At 31.9% G+C, this 21,765-nt stretch overlaps 1 protein-coding gene across 4 annotated transcripts; it reads left to right on the top strand.

Moving 5' to 3' along the window:
- The first annotated feature begins 13,488 nt into the window (after positions 1-13,488).
- On the top strand, positions 13,489-21,555 carry LOC132067229 (probable LRR receptor-like serine/threonine-protein kinase At1g67720). Of its 4 annotated transcripts, XM_059460389.1 has the most exons (16): positions 13,494-13,969; positions 14,056-14,160; positions 15,153-15,690; positions 16,025-16,536; positions 16,661-16,793; positions 17,015-17,086; positions 17,157-17,225; positions 17,333-17,404; positions 17,587-17,655; positions 18,072-18,244; positions 18,333-18,586; positions 19,343-19,469; positions 19,581-19,646; positions 19,739-19,925; positions 20,004-20,136; positions 21,019-21,555. In XM_059460389.1, exons 2-16 carry the CDS (start codon positions 14,091-14,093, stop codon positions 21,334-21,336), a joined length of 2,793 nt encoding a protein of 930 aa, XP_059316372.1. In that variant the 5' UTR covers positions 13,494-13,969; positions 14,056-14,090; the 3' UTR covers positions 21,337-21,555. The 4 variants fall into 4 exon arrangements, with proteins under 4 accessions (XP_059316373.1, XP_059316374.1, XP_059316372.1 ...); XM_059460390.1 differs by having other exon boundaries at positions 13,489-14,160; positions 18,072-18,232; XM_059460388.1 differs by having other exon boundaries at positions 13,494-14,160.
- Positions 21,556-21,765: the final 210 nt, after the last annotated feature.

Raw genomic sequence — 21,765 nt, 5'->3', positions numbered from 1 at the left:
CTGCTTATTAGGATCAACATAACCTTTTTTTAGTTTTAATTTTTGGGACATAATGGATTCTTAAATTTCTCAATTAAATGGCTTGAGGCACACAGTAGATTATGTTAGTATTAGTTAGTGTTATTGATGGGGAAGTATTGAGAAGAGGTTTTGGTGAATATTCTTTAGTCATTTTTAATTACTAGTCTCTATATTCGTGCTTTGCACGAATATTTCTTGCACCAAATATTATGAAATGCGTATTTAAAATAATAAACTTTCAGCTTATATTTTAGAAATATATCAACTTATTCCAATTTTATCCAATACGGTATAATTTTCTCATAAAAGTTATATAGTAACATTTAAGGTCACAAAAATCGATCAATATCATCGAATCAACATCACATGTTTTTGACCTATGAGCAATGCCTTTAAACGTGAAATGGAAATGGTAAAAAATGCTTCTAATGTATTAAAAATGATTTAAATTTGTCAAACTTATTGCCCTTAACGTTATTTTTCAGATTAAAAATGCTCCTCCTTCCACCCGTTGGACCCCGACAGTCTCTCATTTTAATGAAATTATAAAATGTCATAAGTATGACTTTAATTAAGCAGATGGTATTGATGATTTATTGGTCCACATAAATATTAGACCCAGCCCATAAGTAACCCCACCCATCCGAATATATTATGCAACTTAATTTAGTAATATTGTGTTATGGGTTAATTAGGAATTCAAAATCCTAGACATTGAATAAAATTTTCAAGATTACAGATTTTAGTCAACATTGTTATATTTAATTGCTTGAAATAAATACTTTAGTTTAATGATTCTTTTTGTTTTTAAAATCAAACATAAAAGGTAAAAGGTAAACTAATTAAGAACGCCTAAGTGGATTAAAATACAGTCAATGTTGAAACTAAAATTTTACACGCTAAGAGTCTTCAATTAATTAGATTAGGCTTAGGATTGAAATTGAGGAGCAATATTTGTTTCAAATTCTACTTACACTGTGATAGTTTTTTTAACCAAAATACCCAATAAAAATATATAGAATTAGACTATAAGGATAATTAAGTCGATCAATATTATAGGGACATTTTAGTCAATCAACATTATTATTCGTGCTTTTATAACAATGTAGAAGATTAAAATGCTTGGTTGTAATTAAAAGATACCTATTCCTAAAAGGTTTAAGCAAAATGGTGCCTATTCCGAATAGGTTTAAGTCTATTGGTTTGAACAGACACTTAGGTATTATAAATATCTAATTATTCTAAAACAAGAAAATGAATAAGTTTTTTCTTTCTCTTTCACTTTCACTACAAATCGCAACATTCCGTTCTTTTAGAAAATTCAAATTAATTCTTTGGTATTCGAATTTTATTGGCTTTGTAAATCTTGTGGAGGAATTCTGCTACCATCTCTGCAACAATGAAGTGGGAGCCTTAAGTTCCATAAAGACAGAGATTACTCTATTAAAATCAGATTATTTCTTCCCTACTTTTGAAACTTATTTTTCTAACAATCTTAAGGAATTTAAGTTGGAATATGTTTGATGGCTGTTGAAGTCCTATGACTTTCTGCATCGATGAAAGTTGCCGTTTCTTGTTGGTCGTATCTTTGGCTATGCCTTTGAAAAAAAGAGATACTCCCTCCGTTCAAAAAAGATTAATTTAGTTTAATTTGGCATAAAATTTAAAAAATAAAGAAAGACTTTTGAAATATGTGATCTAAAACAAGTCTTAGATATTGTATGATTGTAAATCATCTCATAAAGTTAAATTATTTCTAACTATAAAAATGTGCCAATATTTTTGGGATAAATTAATAAAAAAAGTAAGATAATTTTTGTGGGACGGAAGGAGTATTAATTAAGTTGTTGTGTTCTCATTGATTGTGGATACTAATATATAGTACTGGTTTCACAATTTTTTATTTTTTATTTTTTTTGGGGGGGTTGGGGAAGGGAAACAGCGAGGGGATTACAACGTGAGACGTGGGGATTCAAACTCTTATCAACAAGGTGAAAGTTCATATAGTCAACCAACTGAACTACTAGATTCAGTGTGAGAAGAAAAAGAAAAAAAAGGCTAAGTGAGAGGCAGCGATCTGCCATATGTTTTGATTGGTTATAGCAAAAGATTGTAGTTAACTTATATTCAACCATCTAGCTTTCAACTTGGAAGGCAGTGAACTGGACGAGTACTTGAGATGACGAAAAAGACAACATCAAAATAATGAGCGGAGAAGAAAAGTGAAAATAAATCGGGTTCTACTTTCTGCTCGTTTTCATTTTCTATCCTGTTGGTTTATGAAATTCAGTTTTATGAATGGTAGGGTTGATGTTTATTTTATGATGATCTTAAAATATGTTCTATTTGCGTGCATAAAATTAATTAATTGATATACAACTTGGAAGCATGCATAAAATATGTGAAAGATTATAAATTAGGCTTACATTAATACTTGAAATTTTTTATTCTGGAGATCATGAAAATAATATGTATATATCATTCTGGGTTAATAAAAATATACATATCTTAGTTTGATAAGAACAAAAGGTCAAATTATTGAAATGTTTAAGAAAAGGTCAAATTGTTGAAATGTTTAAGGGTGACAAAGAATTAGTTGAGAGCCATTGGAAAGGAAAATTAAAATCCTACGAAGTGATTAAGGAAGTGAAATATTTCCAATGAAGGATAATAATTTATTTACAAATATAGACATTTCCAATAGGAAAGTAACCCAAGATAATACTACGACGACAATTCAGGATGTAGTAAGTCAAAATGATACTACCGTAATTGTGAATAAGAGTTTATTAACTCTGGACAATATGTAGTATGAAACTTGTTTCTTCTTGGATAAAGAAAAGAGATTGAATCTCCTATTGAACCTAGGAGGAGTGAAAGACTAACGGAGAATAAGAATTTAAAGACTAACGGAGAATAAGAATTTAAGTTTTGGTTTTTTATTTCTTCTCAAGAAAATTATGTTTTAGTTGAAGAAAGTACATATAAAGTATTAAATAAAATAATATTGTCTTGAATCTGGATGAGGATCAAAAGAGTGAACCAATGGCTTCAGGTTGTACTTCTGAAAATGAGAAGAAAGTTATTATAGGATCGTTGTATGGATTAAACAAGCTTCAAAGGTATGAAAATTTGATAAGTAATATTATCAAATGGTTTGTAAACATAATGGAGCGGATAAATCGATTTCAGGTTTACAAAGGATTATAAAGTGATAGATATCTTTATGTTGGTGACATGCTATAAGAACTAATATGCAAGGCATGAATGAAACTAAGAAGTTTTTTTACTCTCAAGTTAAGATGGTTTTTTTACTCTCAAGTTAAGATGAAAGATTTGAGAGAAGTTGATACTCTCCCTTATAGGTATTAAAATTAAAAATGTAGTGAGGGTAATATTTTATATGAATATTACCACATTGAAAAGGTTCTTTCCAAGATATTTAATCATTTGGGTATTAGGAAATTTATGCTCATTTTGATGGCTTTATAATTGATTGAGAACTCGGAAAGATTATTAGTCAATAAGACTATGCTAGCGCAGTGGTATTTTAATTGCACTAGGTTTTACCTTTCCTATATTGAAATATGCTCATAATCGTAGAAGTGAAAATTGGAGAAGTACCATAAGGATACTTGGTTATCTTAAAAGGACAAAATCTTTGCCTTATTTAAATATATGTCTGCAATATTAAAGGATATTGTGATGCTAGTTGGATAAATAGTGTAATTGATAATAGGTTAGCATTTGACTGGATCCTATTTTGAATCGAGAAGTAGTTTCATGAGCTTATAAGAAACGGACTTGAGTTACTCATTTCTTTACGAAATTTGAATTTATAGATGCGGAAAGAGAGACAAAATGTCTAGAAAAGTTATTATAAAGTTGTGGCCACAACGGAAGTCAATTGTTCTCTTTGCACTATGATAGTGAAGCAATTACGTCTAAGGCATTTTTTTTAAAAAAAAAGGGAAAATCTAGACATATTGCTTGAATAAGACAACTGAATGTTGGTGGAATTATCACTAGTTGTTCATGTCATGTCTAAACGATTAAGTCGACCCAATGGCATCTAAAATGCTCTTAAGAGGTATGATTATAGCACTATGAGTGTTGTGGGTATAAGGCAAATTAAATTGTCACGATTAGTGGGAACCTTACCTTTACTATTTCTCTACAACAATACTAAAGGTTCAAAAGGTAACAACAAGTTATTCTGTGACGGTTAGCAAGTACTGAAATTCAATACTTAGAAAACAAGGGTGAGTACAAAAGTACTCTTAATGAAGAAACCAGAGTTCGGATTAAGAACTAAGTAAAGTCTAGGATAAGGACTTGGTTTAAACTTCACCTATATAAGCATTTGAAGTGGTGCCACTTCAGCCAAAGTTGGGAGACAAACTTGTGGGAGACAAACTTGGTAAAGTGTTTATGAATTCAGGAGGTAGCACAAGGCCATAATCGGGTGTTAAAAACTCATAGTGAACAAGTTGTGAAGTTGGTATGATTTGTGTGTATAAAGCTTTTCCGTCTTTGTCATTAAAGACTTGTAGTTCAATAGAAATTAATCTAACTATAAATTTCAACAAGGATTCGAATCGTTTATACAAGTAGAAGGTTCAACTAGAAAGAGACCTACTATATGCATAAATCTCATAAACAACATCAATCACTAAATAATTAGGGATTGTTAGTATTAGTTAGTGTTATTGTTGGGGAATTATTGAGAAGAGGTTTTGGTGAATATATCTTCAGTCATTTTTAATTATTAAAATGACTGGTTGTGATTAAAAGGTACCTATTCCTAAAAGGTTTAAGTTAAAAGGTGCCTATTCTGAAGAGGTTTAAGTCTATTGGTTTGAACAGAGACTTAGGTATTATAAATACCTAATTCTTCCAAAACAAAAAGAGGAATCGGATTTTTCTTTTTCTTTCACTTTCACTACAAATCACTACATTCCGTTCTTGTGGAAAATTCGAATTAATGCTGGTATTCGAATTAATGCTGGTATTCGAATTGCATTGGCTTTGTAAATCCTGGAGGAATTCTGCCACCATCTCTGCAGCAACGAAGTGGGAGGCTTAAACTCCTTAAGGACAGAGATTACTCTATCAAAGCCAAATTATTTCTTCCCCACTTTTAAAACCTATTTTTCTAACAGATTACATATCAAAAAGAATATCTAAATAGCTTTCACCCAACCTCTTAAACTTAAATTAGTTGGCAAATGTATCATATATGTATGATCCTTTATAATCGCATACAATTAACGTATAATCTGTAAATACCGATTAAAAAAAGAATCGTGAATCCATCAGCTATTTGTGTGAAGATTTCATAATGAGGATTTTCATAATAAATATACATATTATGCAATGTAGGCTTAAGAAGTCGGGTTAATATGACATACAAAAAAGAAAGAAAGAAAAAAGATCTTTTAATACAGGAGCATGGGTGAATATGATCAGAAAAGTTTTACTTGTTTATTACTCTTTTATCTTTAAAGAATAAATAAAAGAAGGATCAAGATGGGATCCTTCTATCAGATCCTGTAAAAAAGATTGTAAATATAACCAAGCGCTAAAATTATTATAATTGGTCTAAAAAATAGTCATAAATATTTTTATAGGTAATTCAATTCCTTCTATAACTTCAAATTATTAGGTTTAAAGTTCCCTGTTTACTTGTGTGAGATCTTCTGAACAATTTTAGACCATCTTTTATAGGTAGTTTAGTTTCTTCAAAAAGGGTAGACCCTCGGTCTGAAAGTCTCAATGAACTTGGGCGGAACCTTGCACAGGTAGTTTAGTTTATTCTACAAATTTAGACCATCAGTCTAAAGTTCCTAATGGACTTGTAAAAAACCATTTCAGAGGTTATATAATTTATTTATATGTGTTGAGTAAACTTTTGATTATGATAAATAAAATATGCTTGAAACGAAGGTGTGTTTTGTTCATATATTTTCGAGAAATAATAAAAGGTTAGGAAAATTGAATTTAGCAATAAATTATTGACTGGCAGGAATAGCAAAAATCCCTTGCTGGGGGTAATGAGAAGTTCGAACTTCAAGACAAAAACACCTTATTGGGGGTCATGAGAACTTTGAATTTCAGGCTCTATTTTTATATTTTAAGTTGCAAAAATCGAACTCGAAGACAGTATTCTCAAGTTTCACTTATAGGAATTGAGTGTCTTAGAATTCGAACTAGTGAAATTTGGGCAGTTTGCACAATTTCCCTTATTCGGGGGTGGTCTTTAATTTTTGCCCTTCGCTAAAACCCCTTGGTTACAGGTGCGAACTCCCACTTAGTCAAATTTTTTTTAAAAAAAAAATCGCAAGGTAGAGTTTGGATTCACAAGGCAGAGTTTTGCCTTCAGGCATAAGGCAAAACTCTCCCTTAAGGTAGAGGTCTGCATAAAGGCAATTTTTTTTTTTTTTACTCAGTTGGAATTTTGCAAAACTCTGCCTTAAAGCCTAACTTTTGCCTGAATAGGCCTAATTTTGCTACGAAACTTTGCCTTACGATTTTTTTTTTTAACTAGCGGGGGTTCGAACCCCAAACCTCATGGTATTAGACGAGGGGCAAAAATCAAAGACCAACAGGTTGAGGGGCAAATTAAAGACCAGTGCCTTTGAAGGGCAATCCGCACAAAAAAATGGTGAAATTTTAGGACAATGTCACATGGCGCATTTGACCAACTTATTTTTCTCAAAAGTCTTTATTTTTTTGATAAGTCTTATTTTAAAAAAGTAAATTTGTTTGCCAAAGCTTTAGAAGAAAATAAATCTTGGGAGTAGCGAACACTTTTCGGAAATTTAAAAAAATATCTTTTGCCCAAAATCACTTTTTTGAAAAGCACATTTGAGAAAAATACACTTAGAAGCATTTTTTTAAAAGTTTGGCAAAACACTAATTGTAACTCAAAAGTATTTTTTAAATTAATTGGTCAAACACAAGCTGCTTTTTGCTAAAAACATATTTCAAAATAAGCTGAAACAGACTACTAGAGTATGGAAAAGACAGACAAAAAGTTCTTTGTAGCTGAAATCTGACTTATTTTCAACAAAATCTCAAACGCAAGTTATAGTTCAACTAGTCCTAGAACTGGCTACAGGTATAACCTTTAGGAACATTTAGTCGGTGTGCCTTGGCAGAAAAAAATAATTACGCAAGAATGCCCATTTAAAAAATATTACTCCATACCTATTTAGAAAAAAATAAATTACAAAATGGTCAGCAGGTTTGTCGTTTGTATACTTTTGGAGTATACAATACATGTATACCTTAATGGTATATAATAGTGTGATTCAACTATTCTTATCATGATATATCTTTAAGGTATACAAAATGAGAATAGTATATTATGAAGGTGTGCAACATATCTAACTACTTTAGTGTAGTAATAAGGGGCGAATTTTTCAAATGGACGCAGGTAGAATTAAGCCAGGATAATTATGAAAAAGGTGGACTCATATTCAGGACTGGTGGCTGGGCTTGTCAAAATTGCAGACCATTACAGACTTGACCCGGTAAGGGAGTGGTGATGAGTTCAATAATGTCACTAAAACGTTGCAGTATATAAATGGACAAGTTATAATTTGCTCAGTCAGCCAAACTAGCCAAATGTACAAATACACACACTATTATGTATCAAAAATGTATATTTTATGTATATTATACATTGATATACAAAAAATATATATTTGCTGGCTATTGTTTTGATGGACGACTATTTATGTCAATTTCTCTCCACAAATGACTCGCCCAGAAATGGACTCAAACAAGCAGATCTTTTTTTATGGGAAAATGGTGATGATGGACTCAAAAGAGAAGTCAAAATTCAATAAGAGCAGAAGAATCCTATTGCCGAAGAGTTCAGTCCATTTCCAGGTTATACATATACTACTTAGTAAAGCTACATGAATTCAGCTAAAATCCTAGAGAAAGAATCTATCTACTAGTAAGACTAATAAGTAAAATTAGGACCATTACATCGGGTAATAGGTCTTGCATGGTTAAGAGCTGAGACAGATCCACGATTTAAATTTTACGTTCTTTACTATTAAAACTTATATATATATATATAACAATCAAATGAAAAGTTGAATTACTAGAATGTCCATATAAAATTTTATGACATATTTGCCCTTACAATTAAACACTATTCCAATAACATTTGTCTACAAAAAAGTAAATATACAATCTAATGAAAATAACAAGAAAATAAAAATTAGAAAAATACAAACTGTGGGACCCATTAAGATAAGGAATAATTACTTGATGTAGCTTCTTATAAGACCTATTTATTGATAATAACTACCCTTTTAGTTATTTATATTTAGTAACTAATTTACCATCCATAGCTATATCAGTAACTACACACATACATGGTTAAACAAATCCCTTAATAATAGACATTGACTATTATTAAAATTGGTTCAATAATTTTAGCTTCTCTTTCCTTCTTCAACCACGATTCTCCTTCTCTCTGCCTTTCCTTCTTCAACCATGTTCCATTTCCTTCTTCCATTAAATCCTAAACCCTATCTTCTTCTCAACAACGGCTATCATTGTTAACTTCTTCTTTTCCACTAAACCCTAAACCCTAACTTCTTCTCAACAACGTATTTTGTTGTATGTATTTGAAATAATGATCAACTGTGAATAAAATACACAGTCATTTAAATTTGTTTATGAATGTTTCTATGTATTCGTGTATTTCAACCAGTGATGCATATGTTTGCATGTTTTTGTGTATTTGAACCAATGAGTGTATTTTGTTTGTATGTATTTGTGTAGTTGAAATAGTGATGAACTGCGAATCAAATAAACAGTCATTTAAATTCGTTTATGAATGTTTGAATGTATTTGTGTATTTGAATTTTTCAAAAAAAAAAAAAACTTAAATACAATTGTTTTTTAAGTGTTTTGAAGTTACAAATCATGTATTTTTCGAATTACCCGTTGAACGATCATAGTCTCTGTCTTTGTGTTTCCTTCTATTATTAATGTTTTTGAATTTTGAATTTAGTTACAAAAAGAAGGGAAGAGAAGGAAAATCATGGTAGGAGAAAGAAATGGAAGCTAAAATTATGGAACAAAATTTACCTTACCAAAAGAAGGGAATAGAGAAAGATATTATTCTGTCTATTAATAAAGCCTAAATTTAAGGGATCTGGTTATTGTTTACAGATTAGTTATGTATTTGAAGACCTTCAAATACATGCGTCCAAATACATAAACTAATGAAATGGTAGCTACATATCGTAATATTGAAAAGGGTAGCTACTAATGGTAAGAACCTATAACAAGATAGTTATTTCTGTAAGTTTATTAGCTTTCCGTGGGGCCCTTTTGGTTCCCAGAAAAGATGTATCTGGACTAGAGCATTCGTTTCTTTTACATTAAGTTCACATTTCATTTTCTTGCGCGGATTGTCCTTCTTTGGGGGTGGTCTTTAATTTTGGCCCCTCATATTAGTAATCTTTAATTTTTATCCTTCGCCTAATATTCCGAGGTTCTGGGTTCGAATTCCAACTCAGTAATAAAAAAAAAAAGAAATTTCGCAAGGCAGAGGTTTGGATTGGCAAGATAGAATTTTGCCTTCAAAACTACAACTTAAAAGCGAAGAAGCGAAGTTTTGAAGGAAGGCGGCGAGGAATTTTGCCTTCTAAGGTGCAAAACTCTGCCTTGCGATTTTTTTTTTTTTTAATTTTTGACTGAGCGAGGGTTCGAACCCGAAACCAAAGAACTTTTAGCGAAGGACAAAAATTAAAGACCACCCCAGGGAAGGGCAATCCTGCAAATTGTCCTTCAAATTTTAATGACAATTATAACTTTTTTGGTACATATAATGACAATTATAACTGAAAACCCATTACTATCATAATGAATATCTTAATGAATTTTCTCATCTGCCAAAGAAAACCAAAAGACGCACAATTAAATTACTGATGAATTATTTCATCTGTTGAAGAAGACCATCAGCCACTCAAGCAAATTTTGATATCAGATATCAACTTATATAAGTAGACTTTGAAATCAAATGAAATATCCTATTTTCGTAAAAATCTTGTGATTTTAATTAGGCCTCTATCTATGTTCATCTCTGGCAAAACACAAATTTACTCTGTAAGTGTCAATTCAAGTAAGTTCATTTTCTTTTATGTGATTTTTGATGAGCATCATGAAATTGTAGTTTCAGTTTATGCAAATTTTAGCTAAACAGTCATATTTGGTGTCAAAGAGAAATTTGTTTAGATATCTAGAAACGCAGTAACGAGTAGAGATAAAAAAAAATTTAATCGAGGCGGCTAAATGTAAAGGGTAAACTAAAGTTTCTTATTGTTTTCTAAGTTTGTACTACATATTTTTTTTTTGCCTCATAGGTAAGGTAACGTATATGCCCTCTTGTGTTTGTTTTACTTTAGCATTCTAGCTACACTTTTACCTAAGTTTGCATGCTTATAATTCGACTTTATCTTCTTTTAATTCTTGCATTGTTTTTTAATATTAATCTTAACCATAAACAACTGAAATTTGATAGTCGCATAGCCGTAAAAAAGCAAAATCTCTTTCAACTAAAATTTTGAATGATTTTATAACATTGAAGCATTTTAATTCTTATTTTCGCCAGATCTTGAACTTGTAATTCTTTCCTCAATTCCATGTTAATCAGTTACATACACTTCGTAACAATTTTTATGTCTTAAAAAAATTATACTGATTGACATGGGATACACGTGCAACGCACTTGCGCAAAAACTAATATATATATATATATATATATATATATATATATATATATATATATATATATAAAGATTATGTCAGATGAATATTAGGACCAAATTATTATATTTCTCTAGCACTCAGACAAAATCCAGAAAAGACCAAACACATTAGAAGATACTTAATCTGGAATGATTAATCATCATATTATACAAGTGAGAAGCTCCAAAGTGCAAAATTGAAATACTAAAATGCCCCTAAAATACTCCTATTTTGCATTTAAGTGCAAACATGTAATTTCAAATGTTTGTTATTGGCTTTTGAAGTCTATGTCCGAATGTTAAGAAAATTTATTGTGATTCACTAAACATTAAAAATTAGTACATGCATGAGGTTCTGTGAAGGTGGAGCTATTAATATTTATAAACTTACAACTAAATATTATTACATATTAATATGCCAATTAATATATAGTCCCATTTCCACCACAAGAAAATACTCCTACCGTGGAACTCAAGAGGCGGAAGTTACATTGGAGGTAAAGGAAGTGAAAAGGACAAGGGTTTATAGTTATCAAATTTTGTGGCTTTATATAGTCCTCTTTATTGGAAACTCATTCATTTTCTTTAGTTTATCAATGACATTTCAAAATTCTCCCTTTGTTAATTTAGATTTTGTTGTACGTAATTATTTGATGTGTTACAAAGTATTACTTTGGCATCTGGAACACAGTTAACTGATCCGTCATATATATAAATTTTGTGGTATTTGACAAGTTTTATAATTCAGAAGTTTTATCTAGGTGAGTTATGACTAACTGTTATTTTATTTCATTTTTATCTTCTCTTTGGTATTATTTGTACATTTGGAGGTCTTATTAAATTATATCTTTCCTATTTTGGTTATTTTTATTTAAATATCTTTCTCATTTGTTCCTTGTCATTATCCTCAATTAATCTAAATCTTCGAGGGGTGACTTTAAATTCTAAATCTTTTTGCAGTTTAACAAGTATTTTCAAGAAATTCTTCCAAATTCATACATCTTAAGCCGTTCTTTTTAGAAATATTGGAGTATCCGTCAAAGTTAAAGTCAATAGAACAAGCTCTCAGAATTTTGCTGGGTCATCAAAGAATTTATATTCTTAGTGCGAGGAGCATTAGTTATTTTGGTGAAAAGGGTGATATATTATATTTTATATTCTTTCTTACTAGAACTTAAGAAGCCTAGCATATCATTAGATTTTAAGGCAACAAATCTTTGTATATTATACTGCCAATATTATTATTTTAATGTTTACATGTTTCAGTATTTAAACAGATAGTTTTGGAATTTTATCTTTCTAATATAGTATTGTATTTCAGTTAATTGTTTCTATTTATTTTAAACAATACTGATCTATTATTCATTTTCTTTTTATTGAGAAGGTATTTATTATCTTTTCGTAAAGTAATTAGTATCATATAGATGATTTATTAAACATGAAAATGTTTAAATAAAAGAAAAGAGTTTGAAAAGCAGTTTGCCATCAAAATATTTGAGGAGTTAAATAATTATCTTAACAGTAATTGGTTGATAAAAAGATTTAAAAATGAAGTGATTCAAAGTTCAACAGAGTTAATCATAAAAGTTTAAGATTTTGAAAATGATAACCTAATCAAATGTGCAGTTTATTCTTTTCTTTAAGACCAATCAACATTTCTCTTTCACCAAAAATCAATAAATTGAAAAATAATTTTAAATTTTTGAAAGATTGTCAATAAAAACTCTTTATTCATGTTTTATTGATAAATAAAATATGACTTCGTAGTCTCAATCTGATTTTCGCCTAGGTTCACATTTTAATTAATCTTATTACATACCGTATGTATCTTACTACATGCACGAGTTGACAACTAATTACTTTATATTAATTTGTAAAATTGGTCAAATTGGCTCGTCATTTATTATTTTGAGCTTGTTTGTCACTGCCAAGTTCATGTTAATCATCAAATACATGTTTTAACTATATTTACGTTATTTTAAGAAGTTTTTACTAATTGATATGGGATACACGTGCAACGCACATGTCCAGAAACTAGTATTGAAATAACACAAGAAGATTTTGAAGTAGACATAGTCTTAGAAAAAAAAAAGCAAGGGAAATTAATAGAAAAGATAAAAACAGAAATTTCAAATGTAAAGGATGTAAGTTAGGAAATTTAACGTTAGAAAAACGATAGAACATTTCAAAAAATGTGAACTAAGAACAGATAATTGGGGATACAGAACAGAAAGTATTTCACAAAAGAAATCAGAAAATTTTGATAAAATCTTGGCAGATATTGTATTTTCATTTATATACTTCGTAAAACTCTATTGACTATTAACGATAATAACTCTTCTGTATTTATTACTTCTAAAAATGCTTTCAACACTTTTTCTATTTTCTTATATATGTATGTGTGTGTGTATATATATATTGCAAGTGAAAAAATAATGGATTCAATTAAGTATATATCCAAAATTATAGGTCCCCCCATTGTTAACATAAGATTGTGCGGGAGGGGAGGAAGAAAAAGGTGCCCCATTATTCTTGTAAGACACAAGGACAATCTTGGAAGTTTACATGTCATGATTTGATTCTGCATTCTTTATCAAACTTGCAAAAGTTAAAGACTAGTTGGGCCAAAAGTGAACAGAAAAAAGATTATGTATGTCGGTATCAAAAGCAAAAGGGAGATGATGTGATTATTAGATTCTCTTTTTCTTCCTTTAAAGAGATGCTTTTGCTGTTTGTATGGCCAGATTTTCATCCCACATCCATATCCAATATCCCAATAATATATTCAAGAATCATTTATCAATAAATTATTCAATCATCTTCCTTTAATGACAGGACTCCACAAAAGCAAAAGGTATTCTTGCATGTTTACATTACAGAATTGGTCAAATCAACTGGAAGAAGAAACAAACTTAAAAGAGAGAAAAAAATGAAACATATTTATAAAATGGACAAATAATTATTTACTTGCTTTCCAGTTTGCAGTGGTGTCAAGTGTCAACATACTAAAGATTCTTTTCTAAAGCGAAGTGAAAAAGGTGAAGCTGAAAGATGAAGTTGAATTCTTTCTACCTTTGGAAAAAGCAGATTTCAAAATATTCAAAAGAAAAAAAAAAACGTAGTAATGTGAGTGAACATTGAACAAGACTCTTCACTAACAAAAGTTAAAGGTAATCCAAGAAATATTAAGTGACATAATTAATATCCACTTTTAGGGAGTCTTGAACTTCACTGAAATACTAAAATATTATACCAGTTTATCAAACAGAATACAGCCTATCTTCATCTTCCATGGATTTCCTTTTACAATCCTTTGTTCTACTTCTTTGCTTCAGTTCAGCAATTGTGTGCCAAGTTACAGGTATGTCCTCTTTGCATCTTTACCTTTCACTATACCACAAAATCTAGTATGATTATATTGTTTTGGGGGGAGGGGGGGGGGGGGTGGTTAGAATGAAAACCATATTTGTCACATCTAGAAACAACTACTTGATTTTCATTAGGTCATGATAGAAGGGTTCTATACAGGCCATACCAATTAGTTGTGAAAAGATTTTAGTCATGTTAATACGTTTACTTTAGGTACTATGTACTCTAGGAGCCTTTTAATCCTGTCAGGGATTTATATGTTAGTCGAAAATTCAGTGAACTTCTAGTGTTTTTTTGGGTATAATATTAGTTGGGATGAGCTTAAATGGAGCGACATGGTCAGTGAAGATTCCTATTGCTGATCCAACTCGCTTGAGATTGAGGTATAGTTGTTTGTGTGTTGAAACAACTAACTTGATTTTCATTAGGACAAGATAAATGACTGGCGATGACTTTAGGTACTATGTACTCCAGGAGCCTTTTGATCTTGTCAGAAATTTATATGCCAGTAGAAAATAATGAACTTCTAGTGTTCCTTTTTTTGGTTTTTATTTTGTATAATATTGGTTGGAGATGAGCTTAAATGGAATGATATGGTCGAGGATTCATGTAGCCGATCTAATTCGCTTGGGATTGACGTGTAGTTGTGTGTATAGAAACAACTAACTTGATTTTTATTACTCATGTTAATACGTTTACTTAAAGTACTATGTTTTCTAGGAGCCTTTTAATCCTGTCAAAGATTTATATGCCAGTAGAAACTAGTGAACTTCTAGTGTTTCTTTTTTTGGTTTTTATGTGGTATAATATTGGTCGGGATGAGCTTTAATGGAATGATATGGTTAGTGAGGATTCATGTAGCCGATAAAACTCGCTTGGGATTGAGGCGTAGTTGTGTGAGTGTAGAAACAACTAACTTGAGTTTCATTAGGACAAGATAAATGACTGGCAGTCTTGTTGATGAAATAAAGCTTTGTTATGCAGAGTTTGTAAGTATAGACTGTGGAAGTGCAAGCAATTATACGGACCCGAGTACAGGATTAGCATGGACTTCAGATGCTGGAATAATGGGGCATGGAAAACCAGTTGTGGTAGTGAATTCAAATGTAGACTCACAACAATATCAAAGGCGAAGAGACTTTCCAGCAGACAGCAAGAAATACTGTTATACGTTAAGCACTAAGGAGAGAAGGCGATATCTTGTCAGAGCAACATTTCTATATGGAAGTCCTGCAGCAGAGGGAACATACCCCAAATTTCAGCTCTACTTGGATGCAACAAAGTGGGGAACTATAACCATTTCAGAATCTTCAAGGATATATGTGAAGGAAATGATCATAAGAGCACCTTCAAACTCGATCGACGTGTGCTTGTGTTGTGCTACAACAGAGTCCCCCTTCATATCTACTCTTGAGCTGAGACCTCTAAACTTGTCAATGTATGCCACAGATTATGAAGATAACTTTTACTTAAAAGTAGCAGCAAGAGTAGATTTTGGAGCTCAAAGCAACGAACCTATAAGGTATAGTAGATTTTCAGAATATCTATTAGTCATGTCAGGATGTTTACTTTGGATCCTATGTTTTCTAAGAGTCTTTTAGTCCTGTTAGTAATTTATATGCCAATAGAAAATATAGTAACCTTTCAGTATTTTTATTTTTATTTTTGTTTTATAATATTGGTCTAAGATGAACTTAAATGGAGGGACATAGTCAGTGAGTATTCATATAGCCTAACTTGCTTGGGCATGAGGAGTAGTTGTTGCTGTTAGTGAAGTGATACAAGAGCAGATAAACCTTAAGTTAGTCTTTTTCTGCTCTCACGAGATTATAACATGAATTAGATCTGTCTCACAGGTATCCTGATGATCCCTATGACCGTATATGGGATTCGGATCTAGCAAAAAGGCCAAATTTTCTAGTAGATGTGGCTGCAGGCACAGAAAGAATCAACACAACAAAGTACATAGATACAAACACAAGAGAGTATCCACCTGTTAAAGTAATGCAGACTGCAGTAGTTGGGACTAAAGGAATGCTCAGCTATAGGCTGAATCTTGATGAATTTCCAGCAAATGCACGAGCTTTTGCATACTTTGCTGAGATTGAAGACTTGGGGAAAAATGAAACCAGAAAATTTAAAATGGAGCACCCTTACGTTCCAGACTACAGCAATGCTGTGGTGAATATAGCAGAGAATGCAAATGGAAGTTATACTTTGTATGAGCCTAGCTACATGAACATAACATTGGATTTTATACTGTCATTCTCCTTTAGAAAGACTCGTGACTCAACTCGAGGCCCACTACTAAGTGCAATGGAAATATGTAGATATATGCAAATTTCTACGAAGACCAATGAACAAGATGGTAAAAAGACTATTCTATGCTTAGTCTAGTTATTTTTCTCTATCCATCTATGGTAATTGTTCTACTTCTACACATATTTTTTTTACCAAATATAGCTAATTGATTTAAAGCTGCTACTTGGAAGTGAGTACTCTCAATGCCTTCCGCTCCATGTCATTGGGAAGTGATTGGACAGATGAAGACGGCGATCCTTGTGTACCCACGCAATGGGAATGGGTGACTTGCAGCACAAGTATTCCACCAAGAATCACAAAAATGTGAGTTATATTGCTAACATATATGAGATATGGAAATAATGCTAGTCACAGGATGAAAATAAAAAGGACATTATTTGCAACTACAACTTACCACTGTCCTGCTATAATCCGAAAATGTATAAAACTTTTATACAACGTTTGACTGAAATGGAACCTTAGATCATAGTGCTTAAAGTATAGTTTTTCCTAGGCAATTTGACATTTTACTTTGATTTCAACAGAACACTGTCAGGCAAGAATGTTAAGGGTGACCTTCCTCGTGAGCTACAAGATATGAAAGGATTGACCGAGTTGTAAGTATGCTTATAAAACAAGTCAAATTTTAGTCTTAGTATTTAAGTTCTAACATTTTCTACTCTATAGGTGGTTGGATGGAAACTCCCTGACCGGACCAATCCCTGACTTGAGCAATCTTGTTAATTTGAGAATTTTGTAAGATCTTTACTAGTCACTCACTATTACTGCCATTTTAACAAGTAGATCTTTTTCTTTTTTTTTTTTTCTTTTTAACTGGATTATTGTATTTTGTTAACATGCAGACATCTTGAGAACAACAAGTTGACTGGTCCAATACCTTCATACCTTGGAGGTTTACCAAGCTTATTAGAACTGTATGTTATGATCTGGATAACAAAACTTTAACTTGATTTAGTGTACAATGCTTAATAATTTGTTTACCTCAAATTTAAAGTATCCAAGATGGATAGTTGATAGTCTTTTTTATATGTTTGCTGTCATGGAAAAAGCTCTTATTAAACTTGGATATATTTTTTTTATTTTTTTTTTGTGGCAGAGATGTCCGGAATAACAGCCTAACTGGAGAAATACCGTCATCTTTATTAAAAAGAAAAGTAACTTTCAAGTAAGTATACCTTTAATCCAGTACTGGATTGAACCCATAATACCACGAGAAGATGTCAGCAACTAGAGCAAAGTATTTAATATACTGTAGACTGATTATATTCCTTGGTTTGGATATCTATATCATAAACAATATTGCACATCCAAAGTTCTATACAAAAAAGAACGGCTACTTTTCCCCAACTATGTCAGTGGTCCAGCATTTAGTATACACAGCATTTTTGATGTCACAATATGCTAGGAAAGAGCAAATAAATTCTTGTAAGTGAGAACTAGGAAGTAACATTGACATGTATCTTTGAACATAGTTAGGGAAAGAGAATTTTTCTTGTATCTTTCTGTAGTAGTGCACTGATAGAAGATCTGTTACAATCAGGAAAAGAACCCTACATAAAAGTTATGTTCCCTGTCTCACAGGTATGAAGGAAATTCTAATCTAAGACCTGAGTCAAAGCATAGTAAACGTTACAAAGTGATACTAGGATCTTCAATTGGAGCGCTTGTGATTATAATTCTTCTATTCGCAGTCAGTATATTCTTTTTGTGCCACTTCAGAACAAAAGTATCTCATCAAAAAAGTGACACAAAAGGTGCACACATCCTCTAAAGTATCTTTTTAGCTTTTAATTCTATTGCTCATCATCTTTTCATACAAATCATTCCATCTATACCTCCCAGGCGAATCTATGCGCACAAGCACTAAACCCTCAACAACTGTTTCAATCGCACGAGGTGGATCCTTAATGGATGAAGGTGTAGCATACTATATCCCACTACTTGAGATAGAAGAAGCTACAGAAAATTTTTCAAAGAAAATTGGAAAGGGAAGTTTTGGACCTGTTTATTATGGAAGACTTGGAGATGGGAAAGAAGTTGCTGTCAAAACTATGGCAGATTCATCAAGTCATGGAACCAAACAATTTGCTACAGAGGTATGTTAAGGTGCTATACTTTTGATACCATCTCAAAGAGACAGAAAATTTGTTTTCCATATCATGGATATACTTTACAAGGTGAACTAAGAGCTACCTTTACAGAGATAAAACACGTTAACGTTCTAATTTAAGATGCTAATGGCTTTAACCCCAAATGGCAGCTGACATGGCTATGCTAATAAAGATTAAACAATTTTCTTTCTAGCTAACACATTTGACATGACGTAAAACTGATCACAAGTCGGACTTCAGAAATTATATGACATCGCTAATAAAATTATTCATGTTGCTTTTTTCATTATAATTTACAATTTGTGACTCATCATAATCACCAACATAAGCTTAAGCAGCATGAGCATTAACAATGCTGCTCGTTTCAGTGTTTCAAACTTACCTCATTAAAATCGAATGAAAAAAACATTGCTTATATATTTCATACTTGGATGCTGTAAAGGTCAAGGAGCTGAGAAAGCAGACTGCCATAATTTCACAGATGGTATAAAGCCATTTTCATCAAGATATTTGCAAATACGAATTACAATAATGGCATCACATGCGAAATATATCACTATATGCTGGAAGAAGCCTATTAGAACAATTAAAAAGTAAAGTAACTTCTTTTCCTCCATTGAAGTACTCAAAACTTATTAATTGATTTTTACTATTCCTGTACAAGTTAGAAAATTCACAACTTTATAAGATATTTCTTTTTGTTGCAAATTTATACCATCAGTTAAAACAGCATACTTGCAGGTGGCTCTCTTGTCAAGGATCCATCACAGAAACTTGGTTCCATTGATCGGATACTATGAGGATGACCATCAACGCATGCTTGTCTATGAATACATGCATAATGGAACTCTAAGGGATCACATAAGTGGTCTGCACCTTTATGTATACTATAATTGCTATATGTTTTTATGCATTATTTAATTTCCTCCTTGAACTGAAATTGTGTATAAAACTTATCACACCACAATTTTGTGAACAGAATCCACCGATAAAAAGCATTTGGACTGGCTAGCACGTCTTAAGATTGCAGAAGATGCAGCCAAAGGTTACCAGAAATTTTTCATTGTGGAGAACTTAGAAGTATGTATTATCCTAGTTGCCTTGAATCACAATATAATTGTTTGAGCTTCTTTGTAGGCCTTGAGTACTTACATACTGGATGCAACCCCTCAATCATTCATCGAGATGTGAAAACTAGCAACATTCTCTTAGATATAAATATGCGAGCAAAAGTATCTGATTTCGGACTATCAAGGCAAGCTGAAGAAGATTTAACACATGTCTCCAGTGTGGCACGAGGAACCGTTGGCTACCTCGATCCTGAGTAGGCCATATATCATGAGATTGAATATTTTGCTAGTGATTTTCATTCTTCGTCCTCATGTTTCTCAATTTTCAACAGGTACTATGCAAATCAGCAATTGACAGAAAAAAGTGATGTGTATAGCTTTGGGGTTGTCCTTCTGGAATTGATCTCTGGAAGAAAGCCTTTTTCTACTGAGGAATATGGTGCTGAATGGAGCATTGTTCACTGGGTACAGTTTCATAGCTTTTTCTATAACTTTTCAGGGATGATATATCATCCACTAGCATAATGTGTTTATAATGCATATGGATTTTTTTTTAAGATATCTCCTCTACATAAATCACAATAAGTATCAGAGCCAAGCCAGCTAGTAGAACTATTAGGTTGTGAACTAAGATAAAGGGGCATAGCTCAGTACAAAGTGCAGTAAAGCACAAGAAATTAATAAGAATCTGCAGGGAATATAAATTTTCAGGGTTGATAGTTATTGTAGTAATATATCAGGAAATAAAAATAAGTGAAATTAATGATTTCAAATGGTGGTATAGTTGTGAATTTGTGATTATACGCATAAAGTTCTGTCTGCCTGAAAAAAAAAATTGAAAGAGGAAAAACATGGTTCTTTTATCTGGATAGCAACTGAGGATGCTCTATTAAGTTCTGGATGAGCAGTAGTGTGCAAGCCAATAAAAGTTGGTGTGTGCTATGAAGTTGCTAATTGGAATAAACTGAAATAAATTGAACAAGCAACATTGATTACAATCAATAATCGTCAAAAAACATGAGGGCTAATAGAGTTCTCCAAGGTGAAGATCATTTCTGATGAGAACAAGTTCATTATGTTTTGCAATAATGACTTATCAACCAAAGTATAATTCTCTTCCAACTTCTTAATTTGTTAAGTTTTGCATGTGTCCTTCCTTTTGATCTTCTTATTACTTGAATATTACTTGTGCTGAGCACAAAGTTATTGAGGCAAACTGATCATCTGCTATTGACAATCTTGTTGATGTGTGTGGCCATCTCATCTAAATGCTTAAGTTACTAGATAAAACACACTTTAAATTAATTAAATTATGTTTCAACAGATCTGACTAACAATATTTTGCAGGCAAGATCATTGATTCGCAAAGGGGATGTGATCAGTATCATGGATCCTGCACTAATAGGACATGTTAAAGTTGAGTCGGTATGGAGAATAGCAGAAGTTGCAATACAATGTGTGGAAAGGCATGGCTCATCCAGGCCAAGAATGCATGAAATCCTCACAGCTATACAGGACGCGATCAAGATAGAAAAGGGGATTGATAAGTTGTCTTCATCAGGAAGTTCAAAGGCACAATCTTCCAGAAAGACACTCTTAACAAGCTTCCTGGAGATAGATAGCCCTGATATATCCCATAGCTCACTTACCCCTTCTGCTAGGTGAACAAGTAATTAACAAGAACTTTGCCAAACACTAGTGTTTTAATCTTCTTGGTGTATGTCCTGTCTTAACTTCCTTGCTCTTTTTTTTCGGACGTACATTAGTACATAGTGAGTATTATTTTAACTGTACATTAACAGAGACACCAGTAGGATGTGACACACTAACAAGTATGCATATTTTGGTGGCAAATAGTCAAGTACACTTATGTCTCGACTCAAACCCCCAGTGTCTAAATTTTGGATATGTTGTTGCAAGGAAGAAGAGGTTGCAGTGAGAATCTGATCATATATAGCTTGCATGAAAGTAGCAATCATTGAGCTATCTTTCATCCTCAATATCTACTTGTATTTTTGTGCTCGTAATAGTAATGAACTACCGCAGACGATATGTAGTGCAATTTCACAGTTGACATAAATATACAGCTTTTTA

Source organism: Lycium ferocissimum, chromosome 8 (genome assembly GCF_029784015.1).
Source record: "Lycium ferocissimum isolate CSIRO_LF1 chromosome 8, AGI_CSIRO_Lferr_CH_V1, whole genome shotgun sequence".
In the NCBI taxonomy this organism is placed as follows: Eukaryota; Viridiplantae; Streptophyta; class Magnoliopsida; order Solanales; family Solanaceae; genus Lycium; species Lycium ferocissimum.
This window is presented reverse-complemented; position numbering and strand designations above follow the sequence as displayed.

Bases quoted from the DNA above. Each gene is read 5' to 3' on its own strand.
- LOC132067229 (XM_059460389.1), top strand. From the start codon at position 14,091: ATGGATTTCCTTTTACAATCCTTTGTTCTACTTCTTTGCTTCAGTTCA. The intron at 15,691-16,024 runs GTATAGTAGATT...TCTGTCTCACAG, and splicing joins CAAAGCAACGAACCTATAAG to GTATCCTGATGATCCCTATG. The intron at 19,647-19,738 runs GTTACCAGAAAT...GCTTCTTTGTAG, and splicing joins TGCAGAAGATGCAGCCAAAG to GCCTTGAGTACTTACATACT.